This window comes from Dermacentor variabilis, chromosome 6 (genome assembly GCF_050947875.1).
Source record: "Dermacentor variabilis isolate Ectoservices chromosome 6, ASM5094787v1, whole genome shotgun sequence".
NCBI classification, from domain to species: domain Eukaryota; kingdom Metazoa; phylum Arthropoda; class Arachnida; order Ixodida; family Ixodidae; genus Dermacentor; species Dermacentor variabilis.
In genome coordinates this window covers 181,827,435-181,852,945 of record NC_134573.1, presented here as the reverse complement: position 1 = coordinate 181,852,945, position 25,511 = coordinate 181,827,435, and the positions used below count along the sequence as shown (strand labels likewise).

Genomic DNA, 25,511 nt, shown 5'->3' with positions numbered 1-25,511 from the left:
TTCACAATGGCTTCCCGCTGCCTGTAGGGTTTAATTAGATTGCTATGGTACACTTGTGGTGTCCTTCGTTTTCCCGGTACCGTGACTACGTAGTTTGTTTCAGATAATTTCTGAATTATGTCAACCGGTCCTTCCCATTGAATCTCTAGTTTGTTTTTCAATGAGGGTTTCAGGATCATTACCCTTTCCCCCACTTCAAAGCGTCGTGTGCGAGCCGTCCTGTCATAGTAACGCTTAGCCTTGCTTTGTGCCTTACGAATTTCCTGCTCAGCGATCATTGTGGCAGGGCTTACGTTCAATAACTTGCTGCATTCTGCTTCTCGCGACATTTCAGGCTCCGCTGCTTTCCTGGTTTTTTCATTAGCTGGCGTACTTTCCGCCTCATCCCCTATAGGGCTATCCTGTTCAGTACTGGTTGACGAATCAGTTGTCAAACCTGTTTTCTCCACCACTGGACATTCGTACACTGCCTTGGAACGAGTTAGGGCTTGCACTGTTCCCTCACTAACCCCGATTCCCTTGCGTCGTAGCAAATCCTCTGATTTGTTAGAAAACAAATATAGATACTGCGGCGGGAGATGTGCCGAGACGGCGGCTTCAGTGTCCAGTACTCCGAAAGGGCCTTCAATACGAATTTTGGCCACCAGGGGACAAACACTGGAGGCCTCTACGGCTTGCCTTATCGAAGCACATTCTCCCGTGAACTGGCCTTGCTTTACGTACGACGGATGCACCACGTCCATTGTGGCTGCCGAGTCGCGAAGCACTCTACACGGTTTGCCGTTTACCACGAGGTCTCGAATGTACGGTTCGAGCAAGTTCAGATTCTCTGCGTTACTACTTAGTGACATCAACACTATTTTGGGATTTCTGCATCCCACGGAGATATGCCCCGTTTGCCGGCAGTTGTAGCAAACTACTAGTTTCTTGGCCTCGAAAGTCTTTTTCTTTTGCTTTTCTGCCCTATGTTCGGGTGACTCCTTTTCTCCTTCGCTGTCCTCGTCACTACTTTTCCCTGAATCTGATCTTTCCTTTGTTTTATACCGTCTCGACTTTGACCATCGTTTTGGCTTGTCGGGTCTGCATTTATTCATCTCCTCCTTAGGAGCTTCGCTGCCTGCGTCCGCACGGCGAGTTACGTACTCCTCAGCGAGATCGGCCGCTCTCGAAACAGTGTCTACGCCTGGCCAATCCTGAACCCAATACTTGATGTTTACTGGCAGCCGGCGGTAGAACTGTTCTAACGCAACGCACTGCATTGTTTTTTCGCCGTCGCCGAGTGCACCCTCTTCTCTGAGCCATTCCTTCAGGTTTACCTCCAAGGTGTACGCAAAATCTGAATATGACTCACTCTTGGTCTTCTCGACTTCTCTGAACTTTCGCCTGAATGCTTCAGCTGATAATCTATACATTTTAAGCAGATCTGCCTTGACTTCATCGAAGTCCTCTGCTTCTTCTTTCCCCATGCGGGCGATAATATCAGCTACCTCACGTGGCAGTAACGTAAGCAAGCGTTGCGGCCACGTGTTTCTCGCGAATTTTGCCTTCTCAAACGTGCGCTCAAACTGTACCAGAAAAAGACCTATGTCCCCTTCTACTGCGTAGGGTGCCATCAAGTCTGTCATTCTGCGTTCATTTTCGCGTGCCTCTGTGCCAGGTCTTTCAAAATTTTGTGCTTTCAAGAGCTCAATCTCTAGGCGCTTCATTTCGAGGTCGCGCTTTTCTTTGGCCTCACGTGCTGCCCGCTCGCGCTCCTCTTTTTCCTCTAGGCGCTTACGCTCTTCTTTTTCCTCTAGGCGCTTACGCTCTTCCTCTCTTTCTTCTATGCCCTCTAGGCATTCCGTCAGTTCCTCGTCGTCTGCCCCGATCGCTTCGATCGCTTCAATGATCTCCGGCTTTCTCTTTGATTCGGCAATTTGGAGGCCCAACTCTTTGGCCAAGCTCAACAATTCCGGCTTCTTTAGTGCCTTCAAGTTCATGGCTGCCCTTAGTGCTGCTAAACCTTCACTCTATACAACCTTGACGTACTCAAACTTCCGTCAACGGAATAAAGAAAAATCACTGCTATGTACTTTCGAAAAAATACGTAAAAGCCAAGTGATATCTCAGTGAAGAAAAGCCGTGCACTCACCATATGCAGTCATGATCCAGACACCTTCCTTCCGAACGTTGTTGCCAGGACGAAGAGGCTACGATCTTGTAGTTGTCGTCCAAGTTGGGGTCTCCAGGATTCCGTATCCCAATCGCTGCCAGTCAGTTTTTTGCGTTTGGAGGCGATCCCACCGCTCGCAACCAGTTTGTTGCGTACTCCAGGGTAGCGTACCGTACTGCTGCCGAGAAGTAGCGACGCCTGCCTATCGAAGCTCGACCGACATTACTTATTGGGTAGCGTGGCGTTGTCGGCGGGCTGCAGGCATCCGGTAGACCATGGCGACCGAGCAAGGGCGAGACGATTTGCTAGTGCGAAACTTGCACTGTTTATTCAAAGGTAGTTGAAAGAAAATAAGAAGAGCATGAAGTATGAAGTATGAAGTCTGAAGTATCTCACAAGTACATTCGGAGCCCCTTAAATAGGCTCTCTACAAGTGTGGGCGGGATCTTGCTTCCGTCGATGACACGTGACAGGCACAGAGAGAGGGCCCCTCCTCCTGCATTACCGACCACGGGAAGGAGAAGTCGATCCTCTTTTCGACGAATCCGGGGAGAAGGTCGGGTGAATGATCTTTACGGCGCCATGGGGTCCGGCCGAATAGAAGGTAGGGGGATGACGTATCGCCCGTGGTGTCCGACCAAGTAGAGGGTAGGGGGATGACGTATCGCCCTTGGCGTCCGACCAAGTAGAGGGTAGGGGGATGACGTATCGCCCGTGGTGTCCGACCAATTAGAGGGTAGGGGGATGACGTATCGCCCTTGGCGTCCGGCCATACGTAACAGTATGTACGATTAATATATCTGAAGAGCCTACAACATTTTGATTATTTGCTTTTAGTGTTTCTGAAGAGGAACCGTAACGAAGAATGACGAGGGTGCACAAAAACAGCGGTTTTCAATGCCACAAGACTGAGATGAAGGATGACGTGCAAGATAACGTTTTAAATAATAAATGTTTATGAGTTTATAATACCATCAATTGCAATCTCTCCTTTTTATTTTACTTTGTGAATGAGCAGACCTGTGGAAAACAGCCGGCACAACAAAAAGTTGAAGATTGATGAAAAATATTAAAACCAGATTGTTTTTCTGCCTAGATAGATGCGTCATGCTCCGTATGCGGACTAAGCGCCAACGAGCAGAGTCCTCCTACACTTTATTTTTTGGCCCGAGAAGAGCCAAAGAGCGAGCGACTGCGGCACGCGAGCGGGTACGACTGTCATCCTAGAGAAATATGCCCTTAATATACCGCGCCATTGGCAGAACCATTTTCTTTTCTCCTTTCCGCTCGTACGTCGCGACCGACGATAATTTGAATGTATGGCGAGCAACCATGAACGGCTTCCCGGGGCACTCATTTTCGGTTCGAAGTGCTCGTTTCGCGCGGAGCCACCGACCGTAAAAGCCACGACTTTCGAAAACTTATCAAGAAGCCCGAAGAACGTTGTGGGGGGGACATCGGTGGCGAGGGCTTTTAAAATTACATTTTCCGTCGCTTCCTCTCCGCGGAAGAGGCGGGTGCGAGTTGGAATCGTCCCATAGCGTCCGCGTACGGTCTCAGCTGCCGTCGACGTGTGTTCGGGAAGCTCTCTACTCATTTTCTCTTCGAAGCCAGTGAGACGCGACGAAATTGGGAATCGAATTCGCGCCTGGGAGCTCGAATGAACGCGGCGTTCAACTTCCGTGCCTCTATCTCCCGAATCCCTTTTTCGTGTCTGTTTCGTTTCTCACAATTTTCTTTTCTTCATTTTTCTTACGTAAATTTTGTTTCATTTCCGCCTTGATTTTCTTGTCGTGAACAACAGTCACTGTCCGCCAATTTTCCCCGATCCTTCCTGGTTTCACACTTTCTCATATTTGTTTAGATGTGGCTTTGGTGGAGCCGTGATTCGTTTTCTCAGTTAACTATTGTCTGTTTCTCTTTCCGTTCTCCTCGTTTTATGCCTCTGTTTGTTTCTGTTTCATTTCCCCGTCAAATGGACGCTTCGGTGACAATGATCTTCGCTTGCACGTATTCCTTTTATTTAAGAACAAGGGCAATGTAAGAGCTGAAGAGGGGGTCGCTGGCAAAGGGCGTCGCCGCATCTAACTCTCGGTCATTAAAAGCGTGTAGCGTTAGAAAAAAGAAAAAGAACATTGATCGGAATATAAAACTGCTTGGAGGCCGCGCTACTGGGACGAGGACAAGGTCCCAGTAGCGCTGCCACCACCCGGCTTTCATCGACTTGAGGCGTCGTTGCTGTGCCGGCTGTGGTTGGGAGCGGCCTTCACGAAGGTACAAGCGACATTGATTTGAATGACCGACAGTGCGACGTTTGCGGCAGCGAAGAGAACGTCGAGCACTTATTAGGCCAATGTCGTCGATTTCAGTCAGAGACAAACACTGGACGATCGGCCATTGTCCGTGCAGGTGCTATGCTCGAGCGCCGTCCACATCGCTCGTTGGCCCACGATGCTGCGAAGGCACTTTTGTGTTTCTTGAAGGCGACTGGCCTGTGGGAACGCCTTTGACTTAGGGATGCTCTCCGCGAACTCAACGCCTCATTCTTTCTTCTCTCTCAGCTTTCTATTCCCCTTTCCCTTCCCCAGCACACCAGACGCAGTTCTGGTTAACATCCCTGCCTTCTCCCTTACTTTCCTCCTCCTCCCCGCGAAAAATGAAAGCTATTAATGAAGTATTGAACGATTTAGCGGCCAGAGCAGCAATGATAGGGTCGGGCAGATTCCTCAAACTTGCCGGCCACGGCAGTCAGCCAATGTACCTGCCAGTCGCAAACGTTTGATACTTGCAAGCATCCGTGGGAATTCGAGTGATAATTTGTCGGTGTCAGCATTACCTTCCATAGTTGTGCACGTATTGACATAAAACAGAGAACGAGCGTTTCGCACTGGAGGAATGGTGGTGCAAACCACGTTTCAAGAACGCAGGTGACGTGTCACATAGAGGAAATAAGTAATAGAGTAAAATAAATGAAAGAAAAAAAAGCAAGATTAGGAATTAAACGACACTCGTGTTGTGGCGTTAGCCACCGACCGCACAAGCCATGACTTTGGAAAACTTAACAAGAAGCTCGAAGAATGCTCGGGAGGGCGGGGTGACATTGGTGGCGAATGCGAAACTATGGTTGACCCATTCCTAAGGGCACAGGCTGTAGAGATATCAAACAGCGGAAGATAAAAAGGTTAAACAGGGGCCCTGTGAAAACTACGCGCCTAAGTTAATTAAAAGGAAAAGGTATAAGAAAGTATGATACTGAGAAGGCAATCTAAACCAAATTTAAGTCACTTTCAAACATTCTAAAAACGTAAGTGAAAAGGGCAAAAAAAAAACTACACTGATATGGTGGAATTTGGAGAACAAGTTCACTGACAAAAGTTACGGTATACTGGAGGGCGAAGGTAAAAAAAGCCATTGCCGAAGAGCGCCGGAAATTCAAAGACAGGCTCGAGGCACAGATGCACGAGAATGCTCGGGAACAAGAACAAGCGAGGTGCCCGAAAGACATTGCAGAGGTTGCACGAAGGAAATAGCCATTTGGATCTCGCCGTGTCCGGCTTCTTCCGCCGTCTCTTTTCCCTCTCGGCCGCACAGCCATGTATATTGCGCAGGGAGATCGTGTGCGCGGTACATGGAACACTACTCGGACGGACATCTCTCAGGAGGAATTTGGCTCCATAAATAACGTAGCGCGAGACAAGAGAAGACGAACACGGGGAGTTCCCTTTCACTACAGAAGGGCGAGGCCAAGAGCGAGAGGGCGCCAGTTTAGAGATCGGAACAAAAAGAAGAACGAGTGCGAGGTGGAGGCTCGTTTAACTCTATCAAAACAAAAGACTCTGCGAAACTTGACGCATAAAATACAACAAAAGGCAAGAAAACGAAAAGGTAAGTTCGACACAGTTTGAGAAAAAGAAAGCAAAGCCTGCCAAGAGACGACGCCAATTTGTCTTGGCAGCGAGGGCGTTGAAATGCGCATGTAGGATTGCTTCTGCAACTTCCACCCGGCTTCTCCACCTCTGTGCCCGTCGCGCGCTTGGTCGACGCCCTTGTTTTTCTTTCGCGGGCCCGCGCGAATTTTATTCGCGAGACGTGATTATGCTCTTGCCTGCCCACGTCGTGCTCTGAGCGGTCTAGCGGCTTTTCCCTTCTTCACTCTTAAGCGCTTACTTTTGTTCTTCCTTCTCAGGGTCTTTCCTTTCTTTCTTCGCTCTTTTCGTTCTCTTGCCCATGTCCCAGGAGCTTTGTCGCCGTTGTCTCTCTGTCGTCTTGGAGACGGACGCGAAAAAAATCGATGCGTGCGCCTTTCCTGCCTCGACTCTGTGGCTCGTAAAGCCGCAAACGAAGACGGCGTGCCTGCGCGCGTGCACCTTGCTGGGCTCTTCGCCAGCGGCTGAAGCGGTGGAAAGCTCCGAGGACGGTGCTCAACAATTGGGCCTCAAGACGGCGCAGGGGAGGGGGGGGAGGGAACCAGTCGGGGGATGGACTGGGCAAGCAGAGGAGTTAGCGGCAGAGGCGCGACGAGGTCACCGAAAGGAAAAACCATCGAAACTGCAAAAGCCGTCCATAACGCGAAATCTGAGCATCTTTGAAAAGGCGCCTCGCACGAGACTGAGCAACTTTGGGATGTATATATGGAAACATACGAGCCTGATACATCCTAGTAATGACACGGAAAGAAATTCAACGGAGGGAATAAAAATGAAGACGAAACAATTAACAGTATCTCACACCTTCTTTTCGTGGCATTTCCTTAGTGCTTCTGACCAAAGGAATAAAGCGGAAGGGGAGGCGGAATTTCCCGTCTGGGAGCGCTTACCTGTTGAGCGGCGATGGCGCTTTCCCGTGGATGCGTGCATTAGCATGACACAATCCGATTTCCGGGACTATGGGGGAGAGATGAGAGGGAGGGGGGAATCGCTAAGGGGATTCGGGATGGGGACGGTGCAACGCCCACTATCGCTGCTCGTCCGTTGCCGTCTACCCATTTATTTTCTTCGTTGTTTATCGTTACCCAAGTGCCAGTCGGCTTAGTGTTCTCGCGTCGCACTTTAATTAACACTGGCGGCGGTCGGCGTTTTTTTCGAGGCCTGCGAGCTTTCTAGCATCGCAAAGTAGCATCGGTGCATTTTAAGAGGGCCACTCTATAGGTGTGCAGAGGTAATTTTGTTTCCAACATTGATTTAAAATTTTATGTGTGCGTTTCTGGGAATATATTGTTTTAACTTTTGTAATGTCACATGCGACACTTAATTTGTGTAATGCATTTCAAAGAGATGTATAAATTATTCAGAATGAAGAAGCCTTTGTGGTTTTGAAGATACACAATATATATATATATATATATATATATATATATATATATATATATATATATATATTTGCAATCACATGTAAGTTCTATTGGTCATGCATCACTGTGCATGCGGATGAACCCAGCAGTCACAGATGACAAGGGGCCGACATAATCGTAGTTATAGCAAGGAACTTGATACCATGTACTCTTCTTTATGTTTACGATAAAAGCAGCAAAGGAAAGGGAAAGAAAGGTATACAAGAAAGACAAAGAAAAATGACGCTGCTGCCAAAATTTTTCTTTACGTCCTTCGCAGCATTATTATTATTATTATTATTATTATTATTATTATTATTATTATTATTATTATTATTATTATTATTATTATTATTATTGGCAAGTATACTTGCAGTACCCTAGAATGCTCGGAACTCGCAAATGCCTTGTCTAAGCGGTTCCAGCACCATGCATTACGAGATGCGATTCCCACAGGGGATCTCACCCTGCGGAATGCATCCGGCGCTCTCCGCGGCCATGTTAGTCAATAAATCGATGACAGCACTAACGAGCGCAGCACGCACACCATGGCTGCACCTGTTCCTTACACGTATATATATATTTTTATTTTTCCTGGCTCGCAGCGCTTTTCTGCATTTTCTTAGCAGGCAAGACGCATTATGTCTCGATATAGCGAACTGTCTCGCGACGCCGCCTGATGTCGAAAGGTAACGCTTCTTTGATAAGCGCAGATATCACCCTGCTACCAGTGCCTGCGAGGCCTAAAATCGCAGTGGGGACTGCAATTTTAGTAAGACGCTTAGAACGCACGCACATGCAGACACACTCACAGACGCCCCAGCCCCAGCCACATTGGAGGAAAAACGCCCGCGGTAAAACGCTGGTGCTGCAGCAGTGCGGCCACGCTGACTCGCGGTGCACCACTGCTGCACGATCACATTGCAGGGTGAAAGTCGTGCTTCCTCCTCTCCTTTACTTCGCGTGTGTAAGTGCCAGATGTAGCGCGCTTTTTTCTTCGCCTGCTGACGCATCGGCGCTACGTTTACGTTCTTCGGCCCCCGTTCTTAACGCGAGTCATGCCAGGTGACGAAAACAACGTCCTTGCAACTGTGATCATAATCACGCTGGTGGGCTCCCTTATGTTGCGGCGCAGCCATGTTCAAAAGACAAGGATAATGAGGTACTGGGTGTCGCCCTTGCGTCCTCATATGCAGGTTTCGTGTTGTCGTACATATTCGGATATGGCGCTGTCTCCCAAAACCTTTCATTCGGTATGTCTCAGTTTAGACTCATAATTGCGAGAGATTACTGCAGAAACTTCCTATAGTGGGAATTGTCAGATAATGCGTGAGCATTATCTTCAGTCAGTCGTCTTGCACTCACGCAACGAATCACTGATCGAGTTACGCCCACCTCGGCTCTCTGAGTCGAGGGCCCACTTAGGTCCGCTTCTGTTTTTAATAAATATTAACGATTTGCCTAACTGCGTTTTTTCTTCTGTGCATTTGTATGCCGACGACTGTGCACTTTACAGGGAAATCAGTAACGGTGACGATAAAAATATCTTGCAGACAGATTTAAATAACATTGCAAGTTGATGCGATAACTGGCTCATAAATTTAAGTTCTAACAAATGCCAACTAATGACTGTTTCTCGGCAGTACGATAGCTCCTCAACGTACAAACTAGGTGACATCGAACTCGACCATGTATCATCATACCGTTACTTGTGGGTTACTATTACCTACAATATAACATGGAATATTCATGGTAATATGATCAGTAACAGTGCTAACCGCACATTAGGATACTTAGGACGTAACTTTGATAAGGCCCCACCTCCCCTCAATATGCTTCTATACAAAACTCTTGTGCGCTCGAAGCCAGAATACGCCGCCTGCAATCTGGAACCCTCATAACGCAAATTTAATTAGGTCATTAGAATTAATTCAGAATAACGCCGCGCGCTTCATTCTTTCTTATTACCATCGTACAACAAGTATAACAGCAATGAAACAAGTTCTATGACTGCCATTTCTGTCACTGCGTCGTAAGCGTTCCCGCCTTTGCCTCTTTCGTAAGGTCTTCCACCATTCATAACTACGTACCTAGCTTATCATGCCACCCACTTATCGCTCATCATGGATTGACCATAAACACAAAGTTAAAGGCATTTTTTGTAACAAACACATCTTATTTTTTCTTCATACCGCATACATCGAACGATTAGAACCTGACGATATTGTTTCCATTTCTGATCATTCTCTCCTTTCCCATTCTTTATCTGCGCACCTGCATTGTGATAGCCCTGATTAATCATCTCGTGTATCTCTCCTCCCCACTCCTTTCTTTTTCTTTTTACATGTGTCGCCATGCCTGCAATTTCTTTTGCTTTTTCACGTTTTCTTTCTTCTGTTTTTTTTTCTCCCTTTGCCAAATTTATCTATCTAGTATTGTATAGCACGCTGCGTTTATTTCTGTTCAGCTCAGTTATATTTATTTTAGTACCATTCTGTTACACTTTTTTCACTTTTACAATTTGTCGCTAATACTGTATAACGCTGCACGTTTCATTCTGTTCTTTGTTCATATGTTGTCACCCACTCCCCGCTGCAATGCCTCGGCGATCATCGGCTCTCCTCGCACGCCTTCATTCGCCCATATATCTACACAGCGTAGCGCGCGCGGGGACGGTGTTATCGCGCTTGCACTGTATACAGAATATCACGGCGACGGTGATAGTAGAAATGCGCCTTGAGTGTCTATATAATTTGCTATCGCAATCAAAATATACCTTTAATTATACTGTCTGTGCGTTCAATGCAGACAAGGGCTGCTGTTAGTGATTGCTCAAATTAGTGACAACGGGCCGACGTAATCGGCATACCATTTTCATCAAATAATTCATCGGCCATACCATGCAGTGTGTCGCGAAAATTTTAGCGGCGTCGACTACGTAACGTCGCTGCACTTCATCTTTCCTCACGCACAACCTTGCAGTCGAATATCGCGTTCCACTTCAATCAAGAAAGTCCCAATGATACTCTCGAAAAACAGTCTCTCAAATGGCTTGCAACGCTGAAAGTAGAGAAGCTTACGTTTCCTAGAGATGCGTCGAGCCGCTCCGCTTCTTAGGGATGTAGCTTGTCGCTTTGAAGTCGTCGCCAAGCTCCCACCGTGCTCTCGAGTTCCTCATTTTTAATGGAATACATTGGGCCTTATGGCACTGAGCAGGTCTATATAGTTGGAATTTTGACATTTTATTCTAGGAGGAAACCGGATATACTGTGTTTGCTGTATTCGCTTTTAAAGTCGTGCTATACGCTCGAGATAGCGTCCTGGACTCGGGAGAAGACGCCATTTAGCGCGCTGCGCGGAGTACAGAGCTTGAGTTCGCGAGGAGAAATAAACATGTCGCTCAGTCCTAAACTGCTGGTTAGTTCAGCAAAAGAAGTATAATGCGCTTTGCGTGCACTCAACCGCATGTCTGCGCCTTCCAGATTAAGTCTGCCGTCGGAAAATGGCGCTCAGAAGAGGTGCCTTTTTCGTTTTTTTTTTCTAATTGTATATACTTTTCGCGAGACCGACTGGAAGGGCGAAGACGAGTTCTTTTTCAAAGTGTATAATTCATATTATATATTTTATATCCTCTCTCCGCTGTACAACTGACTTTCACAAAAACCCGCTTTAAACAGACTTCTTTTTTTTTTTTAATTCTTCCTTCTTGCTCTGCCTTCATTCAAAAAGAAAACTATCGCGTTAGGCCTAATTACCTTCGCTGTGGCAGAAAAGCATGCGTTCGAGCTTGTATAAAGATGAGCGCTATCCATGAAGCCCTGTAGGCACGTACAAAGAAACTTAGGCTGTCACGCTTGGAGAAATTCATCGCCTTTTGAAGTACAAAAATAAAAAAATAAAAAGAAAACAAGAATAGATCTGGAGATGAATAAAGCCCAGAACTACCAATTCAATTTCTTTTCCTCACGAGCAGCTTCTGAAGACACATATAAGCCTAATAAATAGAACTAATGGAAGAACTCTTGTACGATATGTTAAGTACCACTGAAAGAAGAGAAAGCATACAGAGGCTGAAAAAAAAAGGATGTGGTCAGCAGGGTCTCCACAGCTCAACTTTTAAGCAAAAAATAATAATGAAGAAAAAGAAAACGTAATATAATACGCTGTTCGACCAATGCCGGAAAAAGCGGTGCGTAAAAAGGAGAAATAGCCCACTCTATGTTTTGCTGGCAGCGTGGTCGTTTGAGAAATGTACGATGCCCGGCGCTTTACGTTTCTTTTGAAGAAGTGCAGAAAGTTGAATAGAAGTGGGAGAAGAGTCCGCAGTTGGAACTTGGAAATTCCAGAAAAAAAAAATGTTCAGAAGCGAATCGTTATAGAATCCTGAAAAAAGCAAGTGTCTTGGAATATAAAACTAAGAGTTCGAAACTTGAGATTGGCGAGATTCTCGGCGCCCCATCTATGGGCCACGCTTGAAGGAAACCGCACCGAACTTGCGGTGCTTCCTTTGCGATTGGGTGGGCGTCTATGTGAACGTTTTCTTGGATCTTCAAGTGTGCCCCGCAGTAAGAACGCGGCTGTGTAGATTCCTCTGCTTTGCTCGTCTATATTATTACCTTTTCTTTTCCTTTCTTTTTTTTTTGCGCATGGAACTCGAGAAAAGGAAACAGCTAACTAAGAAACAGCACTTTAAGGCTGTTCAGATGTTGTCGCAGCGGCGGCCCTTTCTTTGATTCCAGTATGTTACCTTACTTCCTTCTGTTCGTTCCCTCTGCGGGCGTTCTATATGCGAAAAAAAAAAAGTTAAGGCAGGAAGAGAATCAATGAGCGGAATGTGTTCCCCTAGTTCTCTTGGCTTTCAGCTGGAGAGAGATTGTGTCATTTTGTCTGCTTATTCTTCGTTCAATCCTCCCTGTCAGCATCCGCCCTTATCGGTTGCAAGTCAGGCGTTTCTTCTTCAAAATTCGGCGGGGAGGGCGTCAGCCATTGTCGAGAAAGGAAACCCTTCGTTGTGGTGGGAAGGATGGATGCGATGTCGTTATACAGACAAGCGCCCGCAAATGACCCTGTTTGCTTGCTTCTATTGCTTCAGTCAGCAGCACTGCACTGGTGCCGCGATACTCTCTGTATGTTTCTTCGAGGCTAAAATCTGGCGTGCTTTCTTTCACAGATGGACTGAACTCGGAGAGTATTTGTCTTCTTTAGGAGTTCATTTCCCAACGGCTGTTTCACTATTTTCTTCGCTGGCCTGCTACTTTAGTCATGTAATTCCTACAGAATTCTTCTGAAAAGTCACGATAATAGCGCACTCTGTTCCACTGTGATAGAAGGTGGCTGACTTGAGCATGGAAGATGCTCCAGTACAAGCGCCCCTAGAATTTTAAGATGCGATGCTTCATTTACTTGTCTCACATGGCTTCATTCAATTAGTGTGGTAAAATAGCTGGCGTGAGAATATTCAATTTTCGGTCGGAACTTTTGTTTTTCATCTGACGTCTCCTGCTCTACGTGCTCCGCGTTTGGCACAGTTTCTAAAGTGCGCAGAACTGAGCGCAATTATCAGCACACAAGTGATTCCTAAAGCGCCAGAGGTGAGCTAGTCGAGGATACGCGGGCCACAAACTGCTAAGTGGTTAGCAGAACCCGAACTGCGAGCTGTTATTAGGAGTTTAAAAAGTCGCCTTTATTATGCGCATACCACTCCATTTAAGTATACGAAAATTCTGAGGTTGCCACGCGCTTCTTTTTCTGCCGAGGGAACTTCTTGCCCTTGCCTCTTCTAGCGGAAGTTGGGGATAAACACGTTCTTTTCCACATTCATAGTACGGCAATAATTTATTTGACGGTGATGTGCACGTTTAATACACGTATAACGAATTCATGCTGAGTATACATTTGGTCTAAGGCCAAATGTGTTAAAATTGAGAACACTTGTTTCCTACCTGGAATGTTCTGTGACGTTCAAGTTCTTCGCATTATATAAGTATAACAATCTAAACATTTTTGCAGAACTTGAGCTCCACTATGCCTTTTATATGGTTCTGTCAACAACTGCATTAAAAATTGTGGGTCTGAAAAGCCTAACACAGAAAATGCGTTAAAGGAACTCCTAGACAGGTGGGCAACATTGTCATCAGCGAAAATCAGAAAACATTCAAGCTGCACTGGCTCAAAATGCCAAGAGGGTGGCATTCTCGAAATATGGCTTAGAGTAGATCCTCGCTGCATGTTGTCTACATAGTGCGATAGTGGCTTGCTCCATAACGTGAATGTGCTAGACTGCGTCTAGGAAAGATAGGAAGCTACATAAACCTCCAGTCCAACAAACTTCAAGCGTTCTCAGGGTGGCTATAGTGCCTAGAGTAGCCAGATCAACGTCAGAGGTGTCGAATTTGATGTGCTGCAATGACACATGAGCCGGTAGATGGCACAGAGTTAACAACCGCCATTTATACCTTTAGTGAACAGTAAACATTTCAGTGTGTAATGTAAGAGACCCTGCTACAAACATTCCGCGCTTTGAAGTTGGCAACAGTCAATACTGTCGGCGGGAGGGAGGGAGGTGTTCTGGAGGGGCAACAGTATGCTAGTAACGGGTTTGGTTAAAATCTCTATCTTCAAGCAACTACGATTGGCTGCTGTTAGGTTCATGGAATATTCACAAATAACAACAAAAATGACCCTTCTCACTTCCCTACAAACTGCAAGCATATGTTTTTCGTGGTTTCGTAACGAAAATGCAAGCTGATATGTTCGCAGCGTTCAAGTACTTCGCGTCAAACAAGAGCCACTCTCTTGTTACAAATATCGCTAATAAGCGTACAAAAACACGTAGGACACGCACCCCAAGACACTGCTTCTTGCATAGACCACTTAAAGAAGGCAGCTATTTTTCCTTTTGGGCCTTTGAAAGGAAGCTACACATTACTCACAGTTGAACACCGTCCACGGGCTATCGATATGTTTCGACACAGAAAACCCACCCCCATTAGTAAAGCGTAACGTGCGCGACTTCTCAGTTTGCCATATCAGCATTTAACACTCTTCTATGCAAATCGCACAATCCGTTCATTTTATGTTTGTGGGCTTTCTTAAGTTTACGCATATCCCGACGACCGTGTGTCACCTTCGTAGCGTGCACGGCAGTTGAGAATTAACTTTCTTGCCTGCCATTCCACTCTTGCTGCCCTCAGGTCTGATGTTAGGCTTAGGGTTATCAGCAAAAATATTGATGCGTCTATTTTGCCAGTGCTAATTGACAGGTATTTTAGAAGTAATGCTCCTCGCAATTATCACCAGCCGAAACGCACTGAGTCCTGACGATTGCAGCATGCAAATCGGCCAGAATATTTGCCCACTCTCGTCTATTGCCGGTGCGCTCCGTTTCTGCCCACATTTGATAATTGGGGATCTCTCGTATGCGGTGAGAAGGATCGCAACTTAAGCATTTGGTCATGCTTCGCGACGCAAGATATTCGGAAGATACACTTAAACATGTTAAAAAACGACATCGACAACGCCTCCAGAATAAGGTAAAAAACGTCTACTGGCTCCTGTCTTTAGCTCTCACTTGTGCAGGTGCTACCTGCGCGTTACAAAGCGGAAGACGGGTGTGGTGTTAGAAAATTGCAGCGTCGCGCTAAGTGGCGTCACTGATTTTTGTCCGAAGAGGAAGACGCGTCTAGAGCGAGATGGGAGTTGGAGCCATGTCCTTTGAGTCGTGGGTAGTTGCCGTCGTATATCTGCGGAGGAGAGAGAAACGCGTGATGAGCGATCAGAAGCGAGTTTGGGGCATTACAGTTTCAGTGTTGCTGGCGGTCATTGAAGACAAATGGACGAAGCGCAAAGAAAAACAGTTGTACGCACACTAAAGAAATGTATGTACAGGCAAAAACGGCTAACATTCGATATAAAGAGAAACGGAAAAGCATAGCTTTTGCCTAAACCCTTTTATCCCGAAGATGGAAGTGGTGTGCTTTCAACCCTAGAGCATTTCTTGAAAAAATTAAAGAATGCGTTACTTCGCGTGTATTATTATTATTATTATTATTATTATTATTATTATTATTATTATTATTATTATTATTATTATTATTATTACTAATCATGTCATCATTATCAGCAGCAGCACATGTTTATGTCCATTGCAGTACGAAGACCTCTCCCAGCGATCTACAATTACGCCTGTTTTGGGCTAGCTAATTCCATCTTGCTCCTGCAAATTTCTTATCTCATCACCCCATCTAATTTTCTGCCGTCCTCTACTGCGCTTCGCTTCCCTTGGAAGCCAATCTGCAACTCTAATAGTCCACCGGTTATCTTCCCTACGCATTACATATGGCCAGCACAACTACATTTCTTTCTCTTAATGTCAACTAGAATATCGGCTATCCCCATTTGCTCTCTGATCCACATCGCTCTCTTCCTGTCTATTAATATGCAGTAAATAATCATGTGAACATATATACAAACATCACAAAGAGAAAGAAAAGCGGGCTAGCAACTGTCTCCTAAAAGGTACACCACGCCTACCTCCTTGAAAAGGAGAGAAAAAAAGATGAAGAGAAGGAAATAAAGGGAGGAAAAAAGAACGAAAGAAGAGGAATAAACAACATATCACACGATCACACACAAAGTACCAGCGTTACAGACGAGAGCCTAGTCCCGTGGTTGACAAGACTTCAAGTACATCTTTGTGAGCATCATATTGAGTTGACGCACAACCCTTCGGAAACAAGATATCATTAAGCGCAATTCGTGCAAGAACGCATCCAAACAGTAGAAAAAGAACTCACGTATTTTGCTTATATAGTATATACGTAGTACGCATGATTAAAAATAGAAAAGCGGAACCGGTTGGGGAAAAGAAAGGGGTGATAGTTGCTCATAGTTCTGTGCAGCCTTTGTATTGATGCAGGAGCAAGTAACTTCCAGGTTAGTTCAGGTGGCACACTTTTCGTTGAGCTGACACGAGGACTTACGGAAACGGTTTGGTTCGCGGCTGCCAGCGCGGCCTGCGCGTCCCACGGCGTGTCGTACACGGTCGACTCGGCCACGCTACGCCGTGCGTACGATGCCCTCGAGCCGCGCACGTCTTGCCAGTGGCCGCTTTCCCGGCTCTGCACGCAACTCTCGTACTTCACATGGCTCCCTGGGCGCGCAGAGAATCGAACAGTGCGGAATTCAATCAAATTAGTGAAGGACATACAGGAGGTGTGCATCTGAAAGGACGCATACCTCAGACACTGAAGCAAGGAGTGATCGGGACCATGCGGAAAATTGAGCGATGCAAGCCACTACAGATATTATGTTGTGTCTCAGATGGACTCAAGCTACACTCTTGTAGCTCTTAGTCTGTAGTCATTTCCCGGATTTCGATGTATATGATAAAATAAAGAGAGTTTTCAGTTTTTAAATATTCACTTCTGTAATTGAAATTATATACGTGATTGTCCAAAGTTTCAGTGCAGCTGCTCATCATTGGGCAAAGTATAGCAGCTGATCAGGGTTGAGACAGAAAAAGGGCTAACGGCGAATGGAGAAATACAGCGACCCAGAGTCGCTTACGAATGCGAACTTTGCGTCTGAGCTGTCGTTCGGGTCTAAATACTCTATATTATATGAAAAGATTCGTGATCTTTTTATAATCGCAACCTCTATCACCTTTGAATTTGGCGTGTGGGCAAATATATACGTTTTCTAATAGACGCCTGCTCTACTGTTCCGATTTATTTTGGGGAACTGCGTTAAACAGTGTTAGATTTTTAACATATCTTCTTCGTTTCTGAGGCCTCTTGCATACGGGGACAACAATTAAAATTGCGAAAAGGCAAGTGCGCGCTCACCGTGACCCCCAAGCATTCTCCTGTAGTAGGCGAGTGCGGCGACGACCGATATGACGATGATGCCGACAGACACGGCCACGGGGACCAGCACTTGGGCGCGCAGGTAGAAAGGCACTTCCGCCGCTTCGACCGTCTCCTCCTCGTCCCAGGAACCTGCGAGTGCTTGGATTGCTGCAGTAGGTTCTGTTGCCCCTAGGTGGCAGTGTGATGCGGATGGACCAGATGTAAATTCATGGAGCCAAATGGCTTTCTCGTTAGTTTGTATTGTCATAACGTCCACAGTCCACAGCGCTTGCTATAAGCGCTTCCGTTTGTCTTCCCTGGCGTCTCTCTAGGCAAAAGTAAGCTTAAACAGCTCTCGTTGTGCTTTACTTCATTTCGTTCACTAAAGTTTCGACGCTTGAAGACCGACCAATAGTGTTAGCTTGAAGCTGCAATCTCAAAGGAAAAAAATAGAAAAAGAATATGGGGTCGTCCGCGCCGATTCATATATGCAGAGAGGAAGAGACGAATTTATTTGCAGAAATGCAGAGACGTCGACTTGAGCGGTCACTCGCTCTAGTCTGCTACTCTGCACTTCATAGCTGGGCAATACTAATTCAACCTAGAATGATGGAAAATTGTGCAAGACATTTGAGAAATGAAGACGAAAAATAAATGCGTAGAGTTTTTTTACCTCAACTGGATTCTTCTTCGCTATTTTCCCCTGCTTTCATCCTTACTAACGTGTTCACTGCAGCCGAGGTGGCCGACACATTCAGGGGGCGCGCATTCGTAAGTTTAAGGAATATGCCATAAAGAAGAATTGACGTCAAAAAGCGCTCTGCAGCACACTGTTTGCCCCTTGTGATGGGTAAATACTTTGTTATGTATCGCGTTTCTTTATATGCTTCTTTACTGTATCGTCACAGTGCGCACTGGGCCATCATAAAATAAGCCACCGTTCAAACACACTCGATCTTATCAGAACGTCTGAGAGAAGGACGTTGATGGGGCTGCTCAGCAAAATAAAAGAAATGATAAAAAAATAATACGTAGGAGCGTTATTTTATTATTGAGCGAAAATCTCGAGTTCCGCATGTTCTTCAGCGGACCTGAGCGAGTGCGTTTGCAATGGTCAAAAGACAAGTATAGCGAGGGGAAAGCACAGAGACAGCTAAGCTGGCGAGTAGCCTGTTTCAGAGACTCTGAAAACAACGTTGCATACGATTTATCTCTCACACACTTAATTGGAGGCTGTGTCTCGGGAGCAAGACAACAGTGCCTGTTGGTGTAAGGCCGCAAGTTCATGTGCAAACATGAGTAAGAACTTGCCGCCAAGGCATGCGTGCACAACAAACATGCGCAAGACTCTTCGTGAACTCGACTATAGAAAGCCGCGTGTGCCGAAAGTCGGCCAAGATTGACTAAAGGCGGCCCTTAGCATGATGTAATATTTTGTCACATGCTGCGCGTGGAGCAATTCGTGCGGCTCATGCAGCATTGCATACTTGTGGGGTTATAGAACGCTACTCCTTCTGTGCAGGCCTTTCTAACAACAGAACGACGCATAGCAGCTGTTGCACGTTACATCGATCGCACTTCCTTCCGGACCAACTATATACGCACGCATAATACAGTCCTACGGCGACACTGAAATACACCTTTGGGCTTTATAATGAGCACTGGGATGTTCCGTTGAATACAGCAGATAAATTACAGACACCACGAAACCTGCGTTGCTTGTACGCACCTATACCACGTCTGCGCCATTCAGCTTGCTGCCTTTTTGCCTTGAAATGATGACCGCCTCATGAATGAACGGTGAGCATACAACGCGGTATGCGATCGGGCGGTAGCACGTTTTCCAAGAGGACGGAAGCTCCATCAACCTGGCCGCAGACGCGCGCGCGAATGCGCCTATACACACGCGAACTGAGTGGGTGCCGGCTCAAAGATATCGCACATATGGTGATGGGACGCGCGCATCTTCGCATTAAAGCGCCTGGGGGGCAATTCCATTGAAATCTGGCCTTATGTTACGCAGTCGGCTTCATATTTTACGTGCGAAAAGCCACGCGAGATAGCGGCGGGAGAAAAGGAAAGAAAAAGAAAACGCAGCAAAATACAGCGTTGTCAAAACAAGGCGTCCGCAAGAACGCCTGGCCGATGAAGAGGCAAACATGAAAGCAAAGGAAAAGTTGTCGACAAAAACACGCAGCCAGCACGTCAATATTGTCCGAGCCTAGCGACCGGCAAGGAACACCTGCAGCTGCTACCGGAGGAAGCAAACGTGTCGGAAGGTATGTGAAAGAAAGTAAATATAAACGTGTCATGAGAGAGGAAAAAAAAAAAAAGACGGAGCGACGCCCTGAGAAAGAGCTGGGGGAATAGGAAGTTTAGTTTCGGCGAGACTGCTTCTCCAAACGCGATGCGCGAGAGGAATACGTTGTCATAGCAACGCCGTATTCAGCAGCGATATCTGAACCTGAGGCCGGGGCCAGGTTTGCTGTGGCGGGCGTCCTCCTTTCGCCTGCGTATCGACGGAGTGCCGAGAGTAAGCACGAAAAGCCCGAAAACAAAAGACCGGGTCAGTGAAAGAGAGGAAGAGAAGATAGATGAGAACGAGTGGCTCCAGATTAGCGTGCTAGTCAATTTTTATACTGGCCTCCTTATATAAGACTTCTATAGCGGGGTGTCAAACCCTGGAGGCCACAGATTGGGTCCTGCAAGGGTTTGGAAGCATTGACTTTTTTTAGCATTTTGTTTTTGTTGGCTGATGGGAACGGATGCTGCGTTGCTGACTTGACGCGTTCAGTCTATAGGGCACAAAAGATGCATTGCGCACGCCTTCCGTGAAAAAAGTATTCGTCACCGTTGTTATCATCGTTTCGATAATTCACAACGTTTCCCCGGGACACAAGCCACAAGTGGTGGAGTCCCCAGCGGCTTTCAATTTTCTTCTTTTTTTCTTTTATTTGTTTTCGGTTTGACTCCGTTTACATGCTGACGGCGCACAGAGATTTTAGACATCAGAAACATGCTCTCTCTTTCTTACAAATATCGCCGATCGACGTTCGAAATAAAGCTGTCGTCGGCAAATTTGGGCGCATCGAACAGAGAAGTCACTCTTCGTATTAGTAATCGGTCCATGTCTTTACTATTATATCTTTTGCCATCGAAATTACCTGTCTCTGCACGGAAACCGGGAAATCGCAAGCTGTATTATGATTTCAATCTGAGATCAAGCGAATACCACCTCTATCTTCGTAGCTGCGCAGAGTTTAATCGGAGTATGATTTTCAGCCACTGCAGCATACTATATACTTTTTGTGTAGAAGCTACAAATGGGGGTCGGCTTTCAAGACGCCGACATTCACCTGGACACAATTCACTTCACGGCCAGCTGCGGATGCTCAAAATCGAAGCGCCTTACCGCTCCTGAGAGTGCTGAACGATGCCGGCGCGGAGAGCTGTCCCCTTCCCTCGAGGTTGTAGGCGGCCAGACGCACCTCGTAGTGCGTGTCTCTCTGCAGGCCACGCAGCAGCATCTTGCGTGCATGTGGCGGGAAGTATACCGAGCGCCAGCTTCCTTCCGAGTTCTTGTACATCACCAGGTACTCTGCGGTGCAATCGAGTCAATGGTTACACGTTTTGCACAACATGCTGTGAATTGCCTCTAAAGTAGGGTGTGCAGCAACTTGCGATGCAGGTGTAACTTGCCATGGGACGTAACCCTGTGGCCCTTCTGGGCAGGATGAATGCTTTGCTTTGGGCTGAAATTCCAGTTATTTTAATGGGCGCGCACAGTTCACACGCGTATTTTGTGTGAGTTGTACTGCGTAAGCTAGCTGAGCCGATCAAACGTGTAGCGTGCGTCTGCCATCAATACACACAGGATCGGACTGCTGTTAGCTCTTGAGGCTGTGTTGCTTGCATTGACCGCCCTTTAGAGAGGGCGCTACAGGGAGAATATTGCCGGACCTCGACCATTCAGCCAACAGCGCATCAAAAACTCAAATAACAAGCAGTTGAGTTCACTTATTTTGTCGAACCTGTGTTCCTGTGTACACATAAGTACTTCGGCCATATATTTTTGAGCATGCATGGACTTTGTCACAAAGTATCAGCATGCTTGAGGACTTTTCACTATAGCTCATGCATAAGGACATGTATTCGAAATACTAGGGCCAATTTCACACAGTAATAATAATATTTGGGGTTTTACGTGCCAAAACCACTTTCTGATTATGAGGCACGCCGTAGTGGAGGACTCCGGAAATTTTGACCACCTGAGGTTCTTTAACGTGCACCTAAATCTAAGCACACGGGTGTTTTCGCATTTCGCCCCCATCGAAATGCGGCCGCCGTGGCCGGGATTCGATCCCGCGACCTCGCGCTCAGCAGCCCAACACCATAGCCACTGAGCAACCACGGCGGGTATTTCACACAGTTGCGTATGGCTAACCGATTCGTCCATCCGTCTATCGCCTGTACGCCGAAAACTCCTCCGGCGCAAACTCATGCGCATGGGCTAAGAGAGAGAGAGAGAGCGAGCGAGCGAGAGAGAGAGAGAGAGAGAGAGAGAGAGAGAGAGACGCGCGATTCGCGGCGCCAGTAGTGACGTTGTTGCTCTCCGTTGCAGCCGAGCGCGCGCGCAGCAATTTCTCTCCGGCTCCAAAATGGGTAGGCCACGCGTCGTACGTACTCCTGAGAAGCAGGCAGCTTTCGATCGGCAACGCCTCAAGCAGAACCGGGAACGAGCTCGTCTACTCCGTGCCGATGCTGCAGCCCGGGCACAAGAACAGGCTCGTGCAGCCGAGCGCAAGCAGCAATTGCGTACCGAGGATCCAGCAGCCTACCAAGCCGTCGTTTAATAAACCGTCGGGATTAACCCAGTGATAAAAATATGGGCCGCACGTTTTAGCTTCGCTGGTTAACCATCTGTACAAAATACTTGGGTGGTGATTTTTTAAAATTTTCTTTTAGAATTACAGCTGTTAGTGTTTGGGCGTTCTAAAGTATCATTTGTAATATAATTATTTACTTATTTATTTGAAAGCAAGTTACTTTTTTTTGCATAGAAGTGAAATGAAGTAGCCGGAAGCGTACTTCTACCAAGGTCTCCCCTTAGATCCCATTTAACCTTATTTACCTAGCAATCGTAAGGAAGTCCATGACGTATTTATCTTTCTCACTGTGTGAGCCCCTGTCACTTCCCGTTTCTTTTGCTTCATTTACGTTGTTGTGGACGGCGCTGCCTCGTAGCGTGTTCCAATTGAAGTCGCCGAAGTCAGATTAGCGAATAGAATGAAGCAGGGTCGCCTTCTGTAGGTTCATCAGCTAACCTCGTTTACGCAAATCGCAAAGTGAGCGCATCACTCTTTCTCACTTACGAAGAAACTTGAAATATAATGTAATTCTTTCGAAATTAAGATTAGATGTAAACGCGTAAGATAGAAATTATAGTCCTCGGAGAGAAAGTGTCTTGAGTATTGCAGGTAAGTATAAGTGCAGTGTGAGTGAATTGTAAATTATTTACGTGATATCGCATTAAAGCGGAGAATTCAGAGTACACGTTCAATTTGTATACACTTTGATAAGGAGAGCAAGGAACATTGTCAGTCGTGTAAAATTACCCAGTAGGTTTTGTCTTTCTTTTTTTTTTATCTGAGCAGCCGCCTAAACCCTAAGCGCTTCAGCAGAATGCTGCACGAATGCAGTGCCTTTCCACCAAGACTCACGCGTGACTCCCTCAGTCGGCTTCTGCTTCGAAGTGACTGTCAACAGCACCGAACAGCAGGTCACGTCGCCGGTGAAGAAACTCGGAGGCCCCGGCATCCCTGTCACAAAATATCAAGAAAACAGAGAGAAAGGAACTCGGCCAGTGCGCGAACGCCTGCAGACGGTACTAAATTATGAAAGCACGAAGCCCGATTCCCTGAATCCAGCTGAGCCAACATGCGCCAACCCTTGCATAGTGATGTGCTAGCACAGCGCTACAATATGCCTCGCTGTAGAAGCATGCAGCGATGATGTATAGCCGGGGCAAGATAACCGACGCCAGGATATCATTGAGCCGCTCGCACGTGTGCCTTCCGTGCTAGTGCGCTGTCCAATCATGATCCGAGGCAGCAGAACGATAGCCATTGCTCCTGTCGACCAGGAAATACCTTTAGAAACAGGAATTATCCCGAATGGACCGTCTAATCAGATTACGCCAACGGTTGAGATGTTTTAACACAATTGGGATTATTACAGGTATAAAAGATATTATAAGCCAGATCTCCGGCACGGCCGACTCTTTAGGGCGAGCTGTGTGGTGCCCAAGGCGCCAGCCAACGCATATTGAGAGAAACGAACAAACGGATGCGCTTATTCTGTTTTTTTTCGTGTTTTCCGCGCCAAATCATATAATGTGACAGTATCAACTCGCCTAGCTTTTGAATATACACCATACAATAATGAACTGCTTACAACACGTAAAGAACTCTGCGTCTTTCATCAGCGAGTGCCGAAGCCGTAACTTACGCAACGCTGCACCGCTTTATCTAGCGCAACTATGGAGCGAAGGCAAGGGAAGTTCGGGAGATGCAAGGAACGTGGTGGGGGTCGTCAGGTCAAGTGGGACGGATTAGGGCCTCGCATTTGAGCAGCGGGGTTGCGGGGAAGTGCGGGCTTACCGGCCGTGAACGGGTGCACTGCGATCTGATGCGACGATGGGCTTTGTCCGGCTCTGTTGAACGCCTGCACGATTATGGAGTAAGCCGTGCTGGGCTTCAAGTCCTTGAGCACTGCCGACTCGGCACCGCCCGTGACGGTCTGGTAACTGTACGGCAGGTTCGAATCGTAGGCCTTGTAGCCCACGTAGTAGCCCTGGATCTTGCCGTTACGGTGCTCGGCAGGCGGTCCCTGTTGTAAATATAATGATGGAGGCATGCGCAAGTAGAAACGGGATAGCATTTGTAACCGGAGCGTCGTTTCGTATAACGATCTGACGAGATGGCAGCACTAATTACGCCCACGGTGATTGCTGATTTCCTCGGGTGCAATTGTTCCGGGCTCCTAATGCCATTAGTATTCTGCCTGTCTTCATTCCTCTTTAAAGAAACCGAGTTCTGTTTCCGCTAAAAGTGTTTATTTTTTATGCCTTATTTATTCCTTCGCCAAACTAAGAACAATTCATTTCTTACGTGGTGACGAAGAAGAAAGAAAGACGCATAAGCGTCCATTAAACGCTGAAGAAGACAGATGTTCTTAATGTACCCCAATTTGTTTGTGTTGAAAAGGCGCACCATTTTATTGTTTCAGCGAGCTGACATCTTCATTCCATCTCCACGGGGCTTAAGTCCTACGCCGCTCAAGGTTAATTTAATGAAGCGTGCCATGCCAACAGAGCTGAACAATTGAAGCATTCTCGCAAAATAACTGGTGAATACAGGAATCGGGCTTTGCATTTCCGTAATGTATTCAATAAGTCTGACAAAGTCCTTTAAAACGTTCAAAACAAAGGTTCTCCGGAAACAAAGACGTTAGCGCAGATAAAAAAAACATTCTAGATCAAATACTGTTTCATATCCTTTGTCATTCCAGGCCTCCCCTTGCGGTTCCCCTACAAGAAAAGGCTGGTCAATCGTGAGCCCACTCCGATGAATCCGACGTAGGAGGAATGCAAGAAAACGTTATTGTTTTTGAATAAGAAGCATAAAGGGATCCGAGGAGCTCAAGTTTTGTCAGCCGCAGCCATATGAAGAAACCAATAACTGAAGCCACAGAAAGCGTTGGGGAGATTAGTTGGTATGTTTATAGATATTTAGAAATGGTAAGGAAGAGGAAAAATAAGGTAAATGAAATGTCAACCTGCCGCAAGTGGGACCCGAACCCACATATTCCACATTGCGCGTGCGGCATTTTGCCAAATAAGCTACCTAAGCGGCCATCCTCCCGCACATTTTACTGATAATTATTTACTGTACTTAAGGAGAAGTTTGTGCTTATATGCGGCGGTGGCTGTTCCTCTTCTCTGACACGGTAGTTGTGTTGATAATGTTCATAATAATTCTTCGGTATTTGTCTAGCAGAAGAAAATAGGCACCGGGAAAGTTGGCTAGCGGCGCTGACTGCCATGGCGGCGGATCTGGAACATCCCTTTAACTGCAGGCGTCACGCAGCACGTGACGTTAATCCGGGCTCTTTTGCTCCACTT

The 25,511-nt window shown here is 46.6% G+C and overlaps 1 protein-coding gene across 1 annotated transcript in view; it reads right to left on the bottom strand.

The window, feature by feature from the left end:
• LOC142586382 (uncharacterized) overlaps window positions 1-25,511 on the bottom strand; it is a 286,970-nt gene that overhangs the window by 15,035 nt on the left and 246,424 nt on the right. The window contains exons 11-16 of the mRNA XM_075697629.1: window positions 23,989-24,217; window positions 23,050-23,148; window positions 20,742-20,927; window positions 17,327-17,479; window positions 16,463-16,632; window positions 10,562-15,223 (exon numbers count right to left, since the gene is read on the bottom strand). Of these exons, the coding sequence (XP_075553744.1) occupies window positions 15,131-15,223; window positions 16,463-16,632; window positions 17,327-17,479; window positions 20,742-20,927; window positions 23,050-23,148; window positions 23,989-24,217 (930 nt within the window). The 3' untranslated portion in view covers window positions 10,562-15,130. The remainder of the gene's footprint in view (window positions 1-10,561; window positions 15,224-16,462; window positions 16,633-17,326; window positions 17,480-20,741; window positions 20,928-23,049; window positions 23,149-23,988; window positions 24,218-25,511) is intronic.